The sequence below is a fragment of the Symphalangus syndactylus genome, chromosome 19, assembly GCF_028878055.3.
Source record: "Symphalangus syndactylus isolate Jambi chromosome 19, NHGRI_mSymSyn1-v2.1_pri, whole genome shotgun sequence".
NCBI lineage: Eukaryota > Metazoa > Chordata > Mammalia > Primates > Hylobatidae > Symphalangus > Symphalangus syndactylus.
Genome location: NC_072434.2, coordinates 86,589,645 through 86,606,412, shown reverse-complemented (window position 1 = coordinate 86,606,412; position 16,768 = coordinate 86,589,645). Strand labels below are relative to the sequence as shown.

Here is a 16,768-nt window from a genome sequence, read left to right as displayed (position 1 = left end):
AAAGGAAGGAACAAACGCATTAACATTTGGGAGTTTTGTTTAAGTCATGTTAGTTAGTCCTGTCTTGCTGCCTAATTTTTCCTTTTGTTATGAATTTGGCTTGGAATGGAACCATCTTGAAAGTTTAATTTAACCACACCTCCCACGTAGAAAGGATTGTTCTTCTAGCGTATTTCCTTGACAATGCTGGCTCCTTTTCCACCCCAGTACGTTTAATCTGACTTTGCTGGAGGCCACGGCTGATTTCGTTCAGTCAGTTATTCAGAGACAGAGAGTGTGGGAGGAGACAGAGAGGGACACACAGAGCTAGAGGGGGGCTGTTTGCAAACATTGATTCATTCACTCATTCACTTATTCGTCTTATTTTTCATGTTTATTGGACCCAAAAACATGGCCAGCACTATGCTACTTGCTGGAGATAATGAACAAAGCCAAACCTCTGAAGGACCACTTAGCTAGCTTGCTTGCTTCCTTACTTGCTTCCTTTCTGCCTGCCTGCCTGCCGCCAGCCCGCCGCCAGCCCTCCCTCCCTCCCTCCCTGCTGCCCTCACTACCCCCAACTCCTATCTCTCTCTTCCTTTAGCCTTTCTTAAGGAACAATATTGAATAGGAGCCTCATTAGAAATCAGTCTTTTCTGATAGTGATTTATTTTAAGCGTTCCCACTTGTAAGAGGAACCTCTCTCTAGGGCGTCAGAGTCATTCAGATTGTTGTGTGATTCTGAGCCAGAGGCCAGGAGAGTCCTGAATTTGAACTTAAAACCCTGGGTCTCCACTTACTTGGTAGCTGTGGGCAACAGGCAAGTCATTCCCTTCCCCTGAGACTCAGTCCCTTATACCTGTCACAGATACCTAACCAAAGAATGACCTTATCTTCTTTCAGTGACCAAGCTCAACATGAATAAGCCTTTTATTTCATTCATTCATTCATTCATTCGAGTCAGAGTCTTGCTCTGTCACCCAGACTGGAGTGCAGTGGCACAATCTCAGCTCACTGCAACCTCGGCCTCCCGGGTTCAAGTGATTCTTCTGCCTAAGCCTCCCGAGTAGCTGGGATTACAGGCTCCTGCCACCAGGCCTGGCTATTTTTTGTATTTTTAGTAGAGACGGGGTTTTGCCATGTTGGTCAGGCTGGTCTCGAACTCCTGACCTCAGGAGGAGGTCTGGGCCTCTCGAAGTGCTGAGATTACAGGTGTGAGCCACCGTGCCCGGCCAAGCCTTTTATTTCTTAGTTTATTTTATTTTAGATGGAGTCTCACTCTGTCATGCAGGCTGGAGTGCAGTGGCATGATCCTAGCTCACTGCAGCCTCTGCCTCTTGGGTTCAAGTGATTCTCCTACCTCAGCTTCCTGGATAGCTAGGATTGCCGGTGCCCACCACCTTGCCCGTCTCATTTTTGTATTTCTGGTAGAGACGGGGTTTCATCATGTTGGCCAGGCTAGTCTCAACTCCTGACCTCAAGTGATCTGCCCACCTGAGCCTCCCAAAGTGCTGGGATTACAGGTGTGAGCCCTCACACCTGGCTTATGAATAAGCCTTTTAAAGTACTAAGACTTGATGATTTTTTTCCCTTCAATTATATATACTCAAATAGAAAAAAAAATGCAGCGTATATTTTATATTCTAAATTAATACCTTCCTAAATAAGATACACATCCCCCCAAATTACATAAATATATACTCTCCCCCATTTGTGAATACTATTTAAAAATTTGACCATTTTCTGGAAGAATTTCTACTTTCAATGAGAAAGCAAAATACTTTTATCTTCAGTATTTGCTAGATATACAAATTGTTTTCTTCAGACTATTATCCAGTTTTCTGTTACTATTAAAATATCTGGTGTAATTCAAGTTAATCTTTGTATGGTATTTTTATTTGTTCATCTCCTCTCTGAAAATGTTTAAAATCTCTTTTCATTTCCAATATTCTGAAATTGTATTATGATATGTGCGTGGGCCTTTTTAAACTTTCGCCAGGGATTGGTGGGCTTTAAAATTTTAAAACTTAGGTCTTTTAGTCCTTGGGAATTTTAGTATTATTTATAATTTCTTCTCCTCTGATTTTGATTCTTTATAGAACTACCGCAATTAGATTTTGAATATCTTAGTTAAGCTCCCTCGTCATTTTTGCTTACATTTGTCATCTTTTTTCTTTTTCTTCCTTATTTTTAAAGAGATCCCTTTTACTCCCTCTGAGACTCTGAGATATTAATGTCCCTGGATAGACCCTTCTTGCATTAGTTTTTTAGTCATTTCGATTTCTTTGTGTTCACACTGTCTTATAAGTGAATTACTCCTTTTAAACATCCAGGTTATTATTTCAGCATTCAGTGCTGCTAATCCTATATTAGATTTCCTCTATTGAATTGCTGTTTTGGATTTTTAAAAATTTCTAATCTCATTGCCTTATCCTTAGATTATTCTCTCGAAACATCTTTGTAAATGTCTTGAAGAATTCTAGTCTCTTCCATTTTACCTAACTCAGTGGTAGCCATATGTTTTCTCTGGTTGGTGAGCCTCCTCTAAGCTGTTGATGTAGTAGATGAGGTGTGATGTAACAATACAAGTAGGTTCGTCATCTCAGAATCACAGCAGATTGGGCTGTGGAATCTTCTGGCATTACTGGACGGCAAATAGTAAGGTAAAGAGAATGATGTTGGCTTTTCCAAGAAAGCAAACTCCTCCAAAGCTACCGGATCCCCATCCTCCCTGGCACTGCAACTGTGCTGGGCTCTAAGAGGCTGCCTTCTCTCCGTGAGCACTGGCATCAACACAGATGCCTCGGGAGTACTCATCATTCCCCACTGTCCTCCTTCGTGGCCATAGAGATAGCTGTGTGACCTCAACAGGGAGGAGGAAGAGGGAGGAAGCTGTAGCATGTGCCCCGGCAGCTACCAACCTCCTAGACCTTATTATTTTTTAGTAGAACTAATGAGCCACCATAGACAATGTTCTTGCTGATCCGTTTTAAGTGTAGAATGTTTAAATTTTATGCATAATTGAGGCAATATTACTTAAGTCAATGTTATTTTTAGGTAAGTTAATTATTTTTGAGCACAGTCTTTATTTTTAAGCCTAATTGTTTCTGAAAGCAAACATTCCTGTAGATAGCTTAACTGTTGGGCCAGAAGGTTATATATAATCAAAGCACAGTATTTCCCGAGAAGCAGAATATCCTAGTCATAAGACAAATGTATGACAGGGAAGAGACAGCTCCTAAAAACTACCCTTGTGGGTCCAAACCCGTAGACTAAAAACGAAGCATCAAAGCAACCTGTGAGAGATTCTACAACATAGTTTTCCCAGTATTTGAATAGATACGTTAAAATTAAAAATGCATTGTGCTCTTAAGATTCTTTTTATTTTGACAGCTGGAATACATAATTGATTATCTTAAAAGTTTCCTTACTCTCATTTACTGAATTATTTGAAAGCAACGATGTGTCATGACAGATGATTATCATCCTTTGGTGTTGCCCCTTTAGCCTTCTAGCCAATGAATTCTAAAATGTTGGTAATTAAATTGATTGAACTGTACTGGTTAATAAGAATTAAAGCCCCTAAGAACAGGCAAACTATGATTTTTTCATTGTTCACACAAATTAATATATTCAGAAGAAGAGATTGATAGATAAGATAAATTTCTGCTGCAAACCTTGCTTTCAGGAAATAGGTGAAAACCTTTCCAGAAATCTATAATTATTCATAGTGTTATGTTTCCCTTTGATATATGCTTCAAAAGCTAGTGATTAATTTTATAATGCTATTAGGGATGCATACATATGGGATAAATTATATTTTAGAAATAAGATAATGTTAAATACTGAATTAAAATAGTGGTTGCGTTACAGGAAAGTGGTAGAGATATGGGATTAGGCATAAACACACAGCTTTAATGCAGGGCTTCTCACCCTTGAAGCTGCCAACATTTTGAGCTGAATTCTTTGCTGTTTGGGGGCCATCCTGTGCAATGTAGGATGTTTAGCAGCATCTCTGGCCTCTACCCACTAAATACTAATAGCATCCCTCTGACAGTTGCGACAACCAGAAATGTCTCCAGGCATTGCTGCACGTCCCCTGGGGATGGGGCAGTGGGTAGGTTGGGGAACTGAATGGACCCTAATTGAGAAACATAGCTTTTTTTTTTTTTTTTTCATTTTTATCAATATTTTATTAGAGGTCTTACCAGTGACATAAGGCAAGGAAAACAAATACATTTTGGAATAGAAGAAATAAAATTGCTTCAGTTTATAGAGGCGATGATATTCTAGGAAAAAAAGAACCCCAAGGAATCTAGAAAGCAAATACAAGAAGTAATAGCGGCTTAGGAAAGTTACAGTGTATGAGACTCCTAAACAAAAGTCAATTATATTTCTATTCACTTGCAGCAAACAAAATAAAATAAAAAAGCTGTTCCATTCGTGACAGTGTCAAAAATCATACAGTAACAAAATGCTGAGAGAAGATCAACAAATAAATAAATATCTATGCCACATACATATGTCAATTCTTCCCAAATTGATCTATAGATCCAACTCAATTTCAACAGGATGTACGTATATGTATCTGTATGGAGAAACACAGCTTTAATAGTACATTTTGGTGAGGTTCTAGTTTTTAGGGTGGAAGATTCACAAGCACCCATTTTATTATGCTTTATAATCTACTTGTAAGTTACATACATTCTCTTGAAGGTATATGTGTTATATCGTCAGACATATTAAAGCTGCTGATAATATGCTTTTAAAACGAGGCTTACTGGAAATGAACTTGGAGATAAATTGTTTGATTTCATCATGGGGGATTCATGGGGAATGTGGAGCATTATTTTCCATTTCTTAACCACAATGTACTAGCATGTTTTCTTTTGTGCCATTTTGATGAGTATTTTGACAGGATGTTTATTTTAAATCTTCGGCATTTGAATCATTTACTCATGCAACCTGTGCAACAGGCTCTTTGCTAAAAATTGCTTGAGCTTTTAGGCCACAAGTAAACAGTTTTAGTCTAATATTAAAAGCACACATATAAAGATTGAGGGACTTCAAAAAAATTATGTATGCACAAAATAAAGTACAACATTATCTGGTTAATACCATAAGAATAGCTGAGGAAAGAAAGAAAATCCTTCTGAAACAAGCTTAAATGACAAGTAATTTATGCTAAAGATTTAGAGGAACTCACAGAAAGTCATGAAACTGGTTTGAGTGGGACAGTGGCAGACTCCCCCCATTTTCTCATTCACCATTTCTCTCTGTTGCAAGGACAGTGTCTTTCACTCTGGTTTGCTCTCTCCTGGAGCTCCTCTTCCTCTTCCTCTCTCTCTCCTTCCTTCCCTCCCTCCCTACCTTCCTCTCTCTCCTTATCCCTCCCTCCCTCCCTCATTCTCTGAAGCTTGACTTCTCTTATCTTTCTATTATGTGGACTTGGACAGTCATGCCAACGTCTGTATGTGTATGACTCCCCAACACAGCTGCTTTTAAGTAACTTACTTTGTGGCTCGATTTTGAATTCCCAAAAGAAGAAATTGGGATGGCTCAGCTTAGGTCAGTGCCTACATTTGATTTGGTCCAATCAGCTGTGACCAAATAGAGACTACATGTTTTCACGTGGGACCTAGGCTTTCCCATTCTGTGTCCTGCAGGTGCATCGGGTACCATTAAAAGAAGGTGTCAGCAGGGAAGAGATGATGCATGTATACGCTACACATAACATCAACTCACAAATACCCTGTGAAGATTTTGTGTCCTCTTTATGAGGGAGACAGAAAGAGAACTGCTAGACATGTGGAAGATAGATCTAGTTTATATCAATTCAAGAGTAGGCAGAATTAAACTTTCCTTATCTTCACTGGAATTAAATTCTTCAACTAGTTGTCTCCTTAAAGTTGCTCATTTCCTCCCTCCCATCTTCCTCGTGTGTAAGTGTCATGTGTAAATGTGAACACGCCAGTGTTAAACCTCTTCAGAATCTAATATTCCATTTTGATAACACTAGCTATGAAACTAGTTTTAACCTAGAAACTAGTGTTTAACGTAGAGATAACAACAAGCTTCTGGAGAAGATTCGGAATGGAAGTGATAATAAATAATTCTTTAGCAGTTTTAGATGGGAATGGGTATCCTGGGATGATGCATTAACTACTCCCGCTCAACAAATATCTGATATTTTCTGTGAATTGTTTCTAATCAAAATATGAGTCTGGGAATTTTTAAGTTGATCATGAAGGAGTAGAATCACAAACACAGTCACGTCCTAAAAGGCATGTCACAGATGCACATCAAAGGATGGTCCCCACAGATCTGTACTGCAGGAAATTGGTGGTGACATTTAGCCCTACCCATGTAATATCATCCACACATAAAGAATAGTGAAGAGGGCCGGGTGCGGTGGCTCACGCCTGTAAAGCCCAGCACTTTGGGAGGCTGAGGCAGGCAGATTGCCTGAGCTCAGGAGTTCGAGACCAGCCTGAGCAACACAGTGAAACCCCATCTCTACTAAAATATAAAAATTAGCAGGATGTGGCGGTGTGTGCCTGTAGTCCCAGCTACTTGGGAGGCTGAAGCATGAGAATTGCTTGAACTTGTGAGGCAGAGGTTGCAATGAGCCAAGATCGCACCACTGCACCCCAGCCTGGGTGACAGTGAGATTCTGTCTCCAAAACAAACAAACAGACAGAACAGTGTTGAGGTCAGGTGTGTGGCTTATGCCTATAGTCCCAGCTACTTATGAGGCTGTGGCTGGAGGATCACTTGAGCCCAGGAGTTCAAGGCCAGCTGAGCAACATAGTGAGGCCCATCTCTTAAAAAAAATGAAAAATTAAAACAATGAGGGACTCTGAAATCTGACTGTAAGGCAAACATTAGTGTCCTGAAAAAGAATGATCTATAGATGAGATAGTTACTAACTCCACCACATGGGATTTGGAACAGATCTATGATAAACAAGTTTAATGCTAGAAAGTCTTGCTAGAGGAAGGCTCTCAAGAATATCCTCTTTTTAAAATGTGTGTACATATAATCAACTCGATTCTTCAAAGTAGCAACGTTAATTTTCAATTCATCATGGTATTATACTTTTTTCTTTAAAAATTTTTAAATAACTTTTTAGTTAATATTTTCATTTTCTCAAATTTTAACACAGAATTATTTCCATTGAAATATGTAAGCACAAAATAAAGTACGATATTTTGGTTAATAGCATAAGAATAGTTTAGTAAAGAAACAGAACCCCTCCCAAACCAGGAACATTGTCTATTAAATTTCAATGAAGCATCTCTGTTAAATCTCAAAGGAGTTGCAATGAGTAATTTGGAGTTTCCTGATTTTTAACATTTGACTTCCCAAGAAGCATGTAAAACCTGGAGGTTAGCCACATCACTTTATCTTGATTAGTATGACCAACTGGGACCTGACTTTTCACATCAGTTAGCATATTTGTAGCTCTTAACATTTCTAGTTCTGAACCTTAGCCTTGTTTGTTGTTTAAGATTTAATTAGGACTGCCTGGATAGCATGAAAGTATTTTATAAAGCAACAATAGAAAGAAGGATATACTCTTGATTTATCACTTTTGGTTTTGGCATCAAAAAACATTATTTTGAGTTACTAATAATGCCTATTAATCATCAGTTAAACAAGTAGACTGTGGGGCCGAAAGCAGGAGGATCTGCAGAGATCTGGACTCATCACCAGCAGCTGTGCGCAGCCATTAGGCCATGGTCCTGACGCATCACGTTGTGATGTATGCATCTCTCGGTTGACATCCGGAGGTCTCTGGGCAATGGATCAGGGGCTGCACACAGAGAAACCGACACATATTTTTTTCCTGTTAGAAAAGAAATTTATAAAAGCAAAAAAATGGTTAATCATACTTAATATGCTTTCAAAGCTGTCTTAAAAATATATTTAATTAAATGAAGCCAGATTTAAAGATATTTTCTGATCTCAGAAGTCTATAATATTTAAAGGAAAAACTTTATATAAATGTAGTACCAGGTTCTGGCAAGGATACAGAATGACTTAGACTAACAGATATTGCTGGTGGGAATGCAAACTGGTACAGACGCTTCGGGTAAACAGTTTGGCAGTTTCTTATAAAGTTAAACATATATTTACCATATGACTCAGCAATCTCACTCCTAGGTATTTACCCAAGTGAAATGAAAACTACATTCTCGCAAAAATGTATGCATGAGTGTTTGCGGCAGCTTTATTTGTCATCACCAGTAAGTGGAAACTACCCAAATGTTTCTCAACTGGAGAATGGATAAGCAAACTGTGGTGCATTCCATACAATGAAATATCACTCAACAGCAAAGAGAAACCACCATTCCACACAACAGCATGAATGGGTCTCACATGCGTTATGTGTGGTGCATTCTAGACTGTGAAATATCACTCAACAGCAAAGAGAAACAAACCACTGTTCCACATGACAGCATGAATGGGTCTCACATGTGTTATGTGTGGTGCATTCCATACCATGAAATATCACTCAACAGCAAAGGGAAACCACTGTTCCACACGACAGCATGAATGGGTCTCACGTGCATTATGCTAAGTGAGAGGCGGGATTCAGAGGGCTGCATACTCTATGACTCGATTTGTATGACATTCTTACAAAAGGAAAACTATATGCACACACACATACACACACACACACACACAAAACCTGATGCGTGGTTGCCAAGGGCTGGGGTTTGAAGAGGAAGTCACTGCAAAAGAAGCCTGGGGACTGTTCTGCATTCTGATTGTGGTGATGGTCACACGACTCTCTTTCAAAACCCTTATATGCTCAAAAGGGTGAATTTTACTACAAGTAAATTGTACCTTAATATAAATGGAAAATAATTTTCTTAAAACCTGTGGTTTTCTAATGGTATTGGATTTAAAAACTGTCACTAACCTACATATTAGTTTTGAACGTATTAACTATTTGGTAATGCAAAGCCTTTGTTGGCTCTGAATAATCTAGCACAGAATTTTAGAAAAGGCTTCCTGTGGGCCGGGCGCGGTGGCTCACGCTTGTAATCCCAGCACTTTGGGAGGCCGAGGCGGGCGGATCACGAGGTCAGGAGATCGAGACCACGGTGAAACCCCGTCTCTACTAAAAAATACAAAAAATTAGCCGGGCGCGGTGGCGGGCGCCTGTAGTCCCAGCTACTCGGAGGCTGAGGCAGGAGAATGGCGTGAACCCGGGAGGCGGAGCTTGCAGTGAGCCGAGATTGCGCCACTGCACTCCAGCCCGGGCAACAGAGCGAGACTCTGTCTCAAAAAAAAAAAAAAAAAAAAGAAAAGGCTTCCTGTGAGTTGGTGATTCCCATGGAGAAATGGAAACCAGTAAGAGGACAAATGGGCTGGTTTTCAGCATTCTTTTGCATGTGGGTAGTAAGCTTGAATAACCCCCGTGAGTACTGATGAGTGGCTCTCATAAATTACTCCATGTTTCTTATGCATAGCTCTTGCTGTCATTTTAACACAATAACTCTTTAATATGTAGGATCCCTGTTTTCTGGGTCATAAAAATAAGTATAGTAAAAAATCTGAAGTGTTTCTGTTAGTGCTCATAAAATTGTGGCATTCTATACATTTTTTAAAAATACGTGACATTGTAAAAAAAAAAAAAAAAAAGGCCTAACATTATTTTAGAAGTAGAAATTAGTCATCTCTTCTATAAAAATTTGTCAAATTTTTAATATAAATGGAAAGAATTTGATTTATTTTATATTGTCTGTATTTGCATAAATGTAATACATGAAAAACAGAAAAATTACTCTGCCCTTTTATCTAAATGTTCAGGCCTGTATTGCATGTCTTTGCTAATTGCAATTCTAACACAACAGTATAAAATAAACTCAAATTTAGGTTGTGCACATAAATGCAGTAAGTGGCATATTATATACTTTTTAATCATTAAATATATTTTGCAGTCAGACGGCATTGTATGTTAACCATCGCTTCCTAATACATATTACATAAAGACCCAATAGGATGAAGATTATTTCTATAACCAATGAACAAATATATTCTAAAAGTGCATGTAAATATAAATTCTCTTAAGTAAAATATTGAACAAACTGAGGGACATGTTAGACATAACTATATATATATATATATCCAGATATTAATAAAGATAAAAGCTTATGTCTTCAGAGCTAGATGGAGCATCAATATGTAGATAGAAAAACAGATAATTTATAATGGGGAAGTGATAGTCCATGAACCATATACAAAAATATATATTTTTTCAGGTGTATCATAAATATTTTCAGTGGATTTTCTTATACCACATACAGGAATTTATCGTGTCCTAAAATAGAGAAAATGAAGCATGCCCTATGAGACTGTTGTAACGTAGCTATCTTGGCACTGGGCACACACAGGTATTCAATAAATTGGAATTACTAGCATTACATATCACTACATACAGCTCTGCTGGCTTTTGTACAGGGATCCCTGGCCCTGGGCAGACTGTGAAGCCATTTACTGTCTTTCCTGCTCTCGGCCTTCACTTGGGGTTTCCTGATACAGCAGTAAGACTCTACTTTCTGATCTCTCAGCTCCTCGGTGCCCCTCCTGTCTGAGCAGCAGGACTGGAGCAGATCCTGATCATTTTAAAGATGACACTACTGTGCTCTGAATGTTTGTGTCCCCCCAAATTTATGTGTTGAAATACTAACCCCCAGGGTGATGGTATTAGGAGGTGAGGGATTTGGCAGTGACTAGGTTAGGAAAGCAGCAAAACCCTCCTGAATGGAATTAGTCCCCCTAGAAGAAGAAGTCAGAGAGAGACCCTCATTTTTTCCACCACATGAGGACACAGTGAGGAGGCGCCATTTGTGAACCAGAAAGTCGACCTTCACTAGACACTGAATCTGCCAATGCCTTGGTCTTGGACTTCACAGCCTCCAGAACTCTGAGGAATACATTTCCGTTGAGTATGGTGTTTTCTGATAGCAGCTCAAATGGACTAAGACAATATTTTAGTATGCCTGAATTTGAATCAGTCACTTGAGGTCTTTTATCCCTAATTTTACATAGCACAGCATCTGGTGTATATTAGATATTCAGTAAAGCTTTGTCAAAGGAATGCTACTTTTCCTTTGTAAAATAATTTTAGGCATCATTAAGTAGCTGCAGAGGCTCTGGCTGGAGGGTTACACATGACCCATCATCTCTGAAGTCAAACTCTTTAAGCTAAATTGCCTACTTTTAGGACAGTGTAGATGGGCCGTGGGATGGAGAGGTACAAAGGGACCGTCCCCAGTGGACTCTTCCAATTGACTCAGTGCTGCCTTGGAGGCCAGCAGGCTGGGGCTGCAGGGGACCTGTGTGGCAACAGATGAGGACTCCGAGAACTCCTAAACAGTCTGATGCAAATGGCAACTGGCCATGGGGCCGAGTTTCAGACACAGTGTCTCACGCCAGGAGATGAGGGCCAGCCAGTGTCACAGAGGGTTCGAGGAGTTTCTAGGCAGAATAAGAAAGCAAGGGAAGGCTTGACAAGGTGCATGCTGACATGGAATCTGAGGCCAGCACCAGGGTTACCTTCGTTCTCTTCCTCCCAGAGACAAGAGAAAGTGCTTCCCTCAGTGCTGGCCAGTTGATTGCTATTGAAAAGCATGGCCAGGTAAAGTGACTTGGGTCTCTGTTACGGGGTTGAATTGTGTCCCCCAGAAAGATATGTAGAAGATGCAATCCTGAGAACTGCAGACTGTGACCTTACTTGGAAATAGGGATTTTACAGATGTAATAAGATCATACTGTAGTCGGGGGCAGGACCTTCATCCAACTTGAGTAGTGTCCTGAGAAGAAGAGAAAATAGAGGTGTAGGGGGAAGATGCCATGGGACAACAGAGGCAGAGATGGGAGTGCTGCAGTTACAAGCCGAGAAACCCCAGAGATGAATGGGCACCACCAGAAGAGGCAAGGAAGGATGCTTCCCTACATGTCCCAGAGGAAGTTTGGCCCTGCTGACACCTTGGTTTTGGACTTCTAACCTCCAGAACGGAGAATAAGTTTCTGCTGTTTTAAGTCATCCAGATTAGGGTACTTTGTTACGGCAGACCTAGGGAACTAATCCTGTATCTAAGGACAAATGCTCTGTTTATCTACTGAGGAACACTGGCGGCTGTGTCTGTGGGGCCGGCCACACCTCCATGCAGATTTGGGTCTCTCCATACCTGCCAGGGTAACTACCCATTTTAGACATTCAGATTCTGCCATACCCAAGTTCCTCCTCTGGGATCTGCAACTCTTTTTTGGATGTTACTCTTCCAGGGTGGCTGGAGGCAGAGAAACATGTGCCCGCCACTTGTAAGACAAAGAAACTTCTCTACCCTCAGAGAAAATCAGCCTGGGTGCTGGCTTCCCCTCAGAGATTCTCTCCCAACCTCATAACATCTCTTTTCATCCTCCTGCCACAAGGAAGTTAGATGCATTGTGAGTTAAGCATTAAGTTCATAGTGTAAATTACTCTCCGTCCTTTCTGATAGGCTGAAATGTATCCTTCTGCATACAGTCTTATGTGTGCCTCTGGTAACGAAGACTCAGACAATGAAGTGTGCCCCTGGAATATACTGTCTTTGTTAATAATGAATACCTGAAGACAGAATAGCTTAATTCATTAAATATATGCACATAGGTCTATTATTTTAAAGGGAATAGACCTTTAGCAGAAATTTATTTAAATACCCTTGCATTAAATGGACTGTATGCTTCTTTTGAGAGGTTTGTAAATGCATTTGAAGAAGTAATACATAAAGGCTTGACACCGGATCCTACCATATGAAGCCTAAAACAATTGGTCACATTCAGCTCTTCAAATATATTTTTGGTGTTAACAATAGTCTGAGTGATTTAGTTAACCATTCAAGGTTGCATTTCAGTAAAGCTTGAATAATCGTTGCTTAAATAAAGAACTGTCAGATACCTGTAATCCCAGCACTTTGGAAGGCCTAGGCGAGTGGATCACCTGAGGTCAGGAGTTTGAGACCAGCCTGGCCAACATGGTAAAACCCCCTCTCTACTAAAAGTACAAAAATTAGCCGGGCGTGGTGGCGCAGGCCTGTCATCCCAGCTACTCAGGAGGCCGAGGCAAGGGAATCACTTAAACCTGGGAGGTGGAGGTTGCTGTGAGCGAAGATTGCACCACTGTACTCTAGCCTGGGCAACAAAGTGAGACTCTGTCTCAAAAATAAAATATAAACCAATAAAAAAACTATCAGATAAAGATGAAGAAGAGACCAAACCCAGATTAAATAATAAAGGGAAGGAATGAAGAAGTAAAGGCAAGTGAAAGGGTCACAGGATGAAAAATGTATAGAAAGCATAATGAGGCCAACGTCTTATTGAGGAGAGCTGTGATACTGCACAAGACTGATCCTTATATTGATTGCAAACTGTATTAAAATTAGTCAGAAAAGAAAACTGCATATGATGTACTTATCTCACCATCCAGATGGTAAGTGGTGGAGCCAGGATTTCAGTGCAGATCTGAGTTGAGAAGCCGTGGTCTTGTCACTATATACAAAACCTCTTCTGCCATAGGCATAGGAAAATGCATTTCCCCCAGCTTTTTCTTTTCTTTTTTTTGTTTTGTTTTTTTTTTTTTTTGTTTTTTTAGTTTTCTTTGTTTTAGGGAACAAAATAATACCTTGGGGACCTTCTCTCCACCAAACTAACATAAATATTTAGCTTTCCTAAATGTCAATTGGGACAAATGGTGAACATGAGTATTTCCGCTGGTAGGTGACTGACAGCCCAGGCAGGGCCTCGATGCAGAGGCTGACCAGACTCTCCTTGAACTCCTAGGAGCCGAGGTGACGTACATGAACATGACCGCTTACAACAAAGGCCGGCTGCAGTCCTCCTTCTGGATCGTGGACAAACAGCACGTGTATATCGGCAGTGCAGGTTTGGACTGGCAATCCCTGGGACAGGTAATCTTTCTATGTTATGTAAACTCAGTGTTCTGTCACTCTCGAAGCTACCACCTTCATAAAGCATGCTACTGCAGATAAGGATACTAAAACCTACAGCTTTTATTATTCTTAACTGTGTAGTTTTAAGAGGCTCATCTTCCTTTTACGTGAAAGGATAAACCTTTCCTTGTCAGGATCATCTTACAAAAAAAGTAAAAACTGTTATTGCTTCAATGCTTTTGTAATTCATAGGCTGCTCCCAGATTCCTGAGAGCAGATTGCTATGTAATTTACATCACCCAGACCTATATTTTCAGGATGATATTGCATCATCTATGAGACAGAGGGAAACACACAAATTTAGTAGAGAGTAATATGTCTTAGGAGTAATCATTTGAGTTATTTCTCTAATCTCAAGATGAGGATGTTATCTTTCTCTTAACAAATGATTAACTTCAAATATGTGGAAAATACATTTTCACACACTCAGGATTTTTATGCATTTATTTGTGTCAGAGGCCATCCACAGAGGATTACAAAATCACCATCTTTCCATTAGTCATCCAGTGGCAGGAGGTTCCTAGTCATTGGATACTTAGGAAGACTAGCCAACCTTCTCAGAACATCTTTTTAAATCAACACTCCAACACTCTCTCCTCCTCTTCCTCTCCACACCTACACACAGATATTGTCTCCTCCCCGGCCCATTATTTCCCCACAGCTCTCAAAATTTGGGATCACGCGATTCTACTTAATCATCTATCTTAAATTAGTGTTCCTTTCTATTATGCTCAACTATGTGGAATTTTTCTTGGTCTACCTCAGTGTGACATAAAGCATTGCTTAGCAGGACCTATGCATTAGAACAGATTTTAATCTACCAAAGTTGAGGCTAACAATTACATGAAGAATTATACATTTTCCAAGAGTTAAACCTATGTTATCAGCTTTATAGTTTGTGAGGTTTTCCAGTGAAATCAATGATTATTGTTATCAATTATTATCTTATATCTACGGTAAGTGGAAGAAATTATTAACAACAATAACAGTTTCGATGAATTGAGGCTTTCTCTATGCTGGGCATTTTTCTAAGCATGTAAAGAGTATAACCTCATTCCATTTTCACAGTAACTCTTTCTTGGAAATACGACTCTTATAACTTTATCTTGCAAAGGAAGAAGCTGAGACATAGGTAAGTAACTTACCCAAGGACACCTTTTAGGAAATGTCAAAGCCGGAACTCAAACCCAAGTCATATACTCTAAACCCCTCACTCTTATTTCACTGATCTTTTAAAATAAATACATTTAGGAAAAAATTATTTTCTTTCATTATCTTTCTGGGGTGCTAAGTTACAGATTTTCTCTCTCACCCTTTTCTTTAACAAAATCTAACAACACAATTCATCAAGAAACTTTTTACTCACTGGAATCTTTCCAATTGCAAATCCGCAATGATGTGGTGGTCATAGGATGCCAACTACTCTTGCTCAATACTTGAGCTCTGCAAACTCACTAATCTCTGGGTTGAACTAGGAAAACTAGGAAGTCAGTATGTGTTTGCTTCTATAGACATACATCAAAGATATTTCATCTTTAGTTCCAGACCACTGCAATAAAGCAAGTCACACAAATTTCTTTGGATTCCCAGTGCATATAAAAGTTACCTTTACACTATACTGTAGTCTAAGTGTGCAATAGCACTATGTAAAAAAAATGTGCTTACCTTAATTTAAGAATACTTTATTGCTAGAAACAATCATCTGAGCCTTCAGATGTAGATGTAAGATTTTTGCTGGTGGAGGGTTTTGCCTGATGGCTGCTGACTGATCAGGGTGGTGATTGCCAAAGGCTAGGGTGGCTATGGCGATCTCTTAAAATAAGACAACAGTGGAGTTGGCCACATCAATTGACTTCCTTTCATGAAAGATGTCTCTGTAGCACGTGGTGCCATTTGAAAGCATTTTATCCACAATAAAACTTCTTTCAAAATTGCAGTCAATCCTCTCAATCCCTTCCACTGCTTTATCAACTAAGTTTATGTAATATTCTAAATCCTTTTTATTTCAACAGTGTTCACAGCATATTCACTAGGAATAGATTTCATCTCAACCACTTTCCCTTGCTCATTCATAAGAAGCAACTCCTCATACATTCAAGTTTTATCCTGAGATTGCAGCAATTCAGGCACATCTTTAGGCTCCACTTCTAATTCTAGTTCTCTTGTTATTTCCATCACATCTGCAGTGACTTCCTGCACTGAAGTCTTAAACCCCTCAGAGTCATCCATGAGAGTTAGGATCTACTCCTTCCAAACTCCCATTAATGTTGATATGTTAACCTTCTCCCAGGAATCCCAAATGTTCTCTTTTTGAGATGGAGTTTTGAAGTTTTCCTCTTGTCACCCAGGCTAGAGTGCAGTGGCAGCTCACTGCAACCTCCACCTCCCAGATTCAAGTGATTCTCCTGCCTCAGCCTCCCAAGTAGCTGGGATTACAGGCATGTACCACCACGCCCAGCTAATTTTTGTATTTTTTAGTAGAGATGGGGTTTCACCGTGTTGGCCAGGCTGGTCTCAAACTCCTGACTTTAGGTGATTCACCCACCTCGGCCTCCCAAAGTGCTGGGATTACAAGCGTGAGCCACCGCGCCCAGCTGACAAATGTTCTTAGTGGTACCTAGAATGGTGAAGCCTTCCCAGAAGATTTTCAATTTAATTTGTCCAGATCTATCAGAGGATAGATGGTAGCTATATAGCCTTCCAAAAGACTTGAAAGTAGAAATTACTCCTTGATCCCTGGGCTGCAGAATGAATGTTGTGTTATCAGGCATGTAGACAACATT

At 39.8% G+C, this 16,768-nt stretch overlaps 1 protein-coding gene across 14 annotated transcripts in view; it reads left to right on the top strand.

Annotated features, from left to right (window-relative positions):
* The window catches only part of PLD5 (phospholipase D family member 5), a 438,248-nt gene that overhangs the window by 281,031 nt on the left and 140,449 nt on the right, over positions 1 to 16,768 (top strand). For all 14 annotated transcript variants that reach the window (XM_055233749.1, XM_055233751.2, XM_055233752.2 and 11 more), the window contains one exon: positions 13,816 to 13,943. In XM_055233749.1, coding sequence (XP_055089724.1) covers positions 13,816 to 13,943 — 128 coding nt within the window. The remainder of the gene's footprint in view (positions 1 to 13,815; positions 13,944 to 16,768) is intronic.